The sequence below is a fragment of the Diorhabda sublineata genome, chromosome 9, assembly GCF_026230105.1.
Source record: "Diorhabda sublineata isolate icDioSubl1.1 chromosome 9, icDioSubl1.1, whole genome shotgun sequence".
NCBI classification, from domain to species: domain Eukaryota; kingdom Metazoa; phylum Arthropoda; class Insecta; order Coleoptera; family Chrysomelidae; genus Diorhabda; species Diorhabda sublineata.
This window is the reverse complement of record NC_079482.1, coordinates 12,464,332-12,466,148: the sequence shown is the minus strand read 5'-3', so window position 1 is coordinate 12,466,148 and position 1,817 is coordinate 12,464,332. Positions and strand designations below refer to the sequence as shown.

Below are 1,817 nucleotides of genomic sequence, written 5' to 3'. Positions count from 1 at the left end.
ACTTCCGCTAGTCTCATAATTCGGGATACCAATTCGGCTTCATTTTTGGAACTTAGCACCGTTTTTCTTCCAGCTGCTTTTTATTTATACTTTTACTCATGTAACGACTTAAGTTGTTCTAGATATGTTAAATCTTCTCGAGACGGAGTTTTCTGACTCTCCGCTTAGAATGACCAATAAAGCTTTTTAAAGATTTTTCTTGGTTCACTATGATCGCAAACCCTTGTAAGGCGACATTTGCAAAAGGTATTAAGTTCAAAATGTTGAGATGAATCATTATATATATATATATATATATATATATATATATATATATATATATATATATATATATATATATATATATATATATATATATGTATATATGTTTTAGAGGATTAGGAATCTGCTAACAGACATTCAAGCTTGGCACATGGCGGTCTTATTTGCTCGAATAGTGCCGGGTTGGTGCTGCCTCCAGCATTCACCGACCGACTAAACCCTTCCCTCTTTCCTGCCTGCTGGCATCGCGATGGAACTACCTAAAGGTATTACTTCGTCGTGATGCCCTGCCTCTTATCCTTTTTTTATTGTCTAATAGTTTCTAATTGCTCTTGTTCTTTCGTCTTTTTCCTTTTGTGTTATAATGTTCGACGCCATAGTAGATATCACGTTCCACATTGTAGGAAACTGTAGCATGGTTTGGACTATGTTTTCTGGGGTTATGATGGTATTTGCTTCTGTTTCAGCTCGTCTTCTTTCATTTTGCCACCTAGGGCACGCAAAAAAGGTATGATAAACATCGTCCTGTTCATTGCCACAATACTGGCAAAGTGGCGAGTCTTTTATTTTGAATCTGCAGAATTATGCTGCAAAGCATCCATGTCCACATAATAGCTGGGACAAGGCGTACGTTATCTCCCCATGTCCTCTCTTGTGCCAAGGTTTAAGTTCCGGTATGAGTCTTTTGGTCCAAGCGCCCAAGTGGTGTGTTGCTTCCCATTTTCTTTGCCATTTAGTTAGCGTGTTTTCTTTTTCTGTTGTTTTAACTGCTTGCTCTTTTCCATGTGTGGCGGTTCTCTCGTTCACCAATAGGTCTATGGGTATTATACCCGCCAATACTAATATTGCCTCGGTGGATACAGTACGGAACGCACTGCATATGCGGATAGCTAGTTTTCTCTGTATCTTGAGGAACATAGATCTATACTTCAGATGTTTCAGAGATTCTTGTCATACTGGTGCAGCGTATAGCATAATCGAGTGGGCTACCGCCGACAGCAGTTTGCGCTTACTTGACGATGGTCCCTCTCTTTTCGGCATCAGGCGGCTAAGAGCCATTATCGTCGCTTCAGCCTTACGGCTTGTGTTTACAATATGAGCCTTCATTTTAGCGCCCTGATCGAAAAATACCCCTAGGTATTTAGTTTGTGGTTGAGTGAAGACCGGTGTGTCTATTATATCGATAGTCACCTGTTTAACAATCTTTCTATCCACCAGCAACGTTGCCTCTGCTTTTTCTGACGCCAATTCTAGTCCTCTGGATTTCATCCATTCCACAACTCTTTGCACTGCTAAGTTGGTCACAGCTACGATTTCGTTCTCCGTCTTCCCACTCGCTACTACCGCCAAGTCGTCAGCGAATCCAATAAGCACGACTCCTGGCGGCATATCCAGGCGTAGTACATCGTCGTAGTAGACGTTCCACAAAGTGGGTCCAAGTACAGAGCCAATTAAGATCCTTCGGTTGGTAAAGTAGCTTTTTACCATTCGTATCAAATATGGTGCTATCTTTCTTTTTTCAAATTCTCTTACGATGCCTTGCCAGGGTGCCGAGT

The 1,817-nt window shown here is 41.2% G+C and overlaps 1 protein-coding gene across 1 annotated transcript; it reads right to left on the bottom strand.

The window, feature by feature from the left end:
• Nucleotides 1-843: 843 nt before the first annotated feature.
• LOC130449016 (uncharacterized) lies at nucleotides 844-1,179 on the bottom strand. Its single transcript, XM_056786648.1, has one exon. The coding sequence runs from the start codon at nucleotides 1,177-1,179 to the stop codon at nucleotides 844-846; it is 336 nt and encodes a 111-aa protein (XP_056642626.1).
• Nucleotides 1,180-1,817: the final 638 nt, after the last annotated feature.

Coding starts and splice junctions, on each gene's coding strand:
- LOC130449016 (XM_056786648.1), bottom strand. CDS start 1,179: ATGTTCCTCAAGATACAGAGAAAACTAGCTATCCGCATATGCAGTGCG.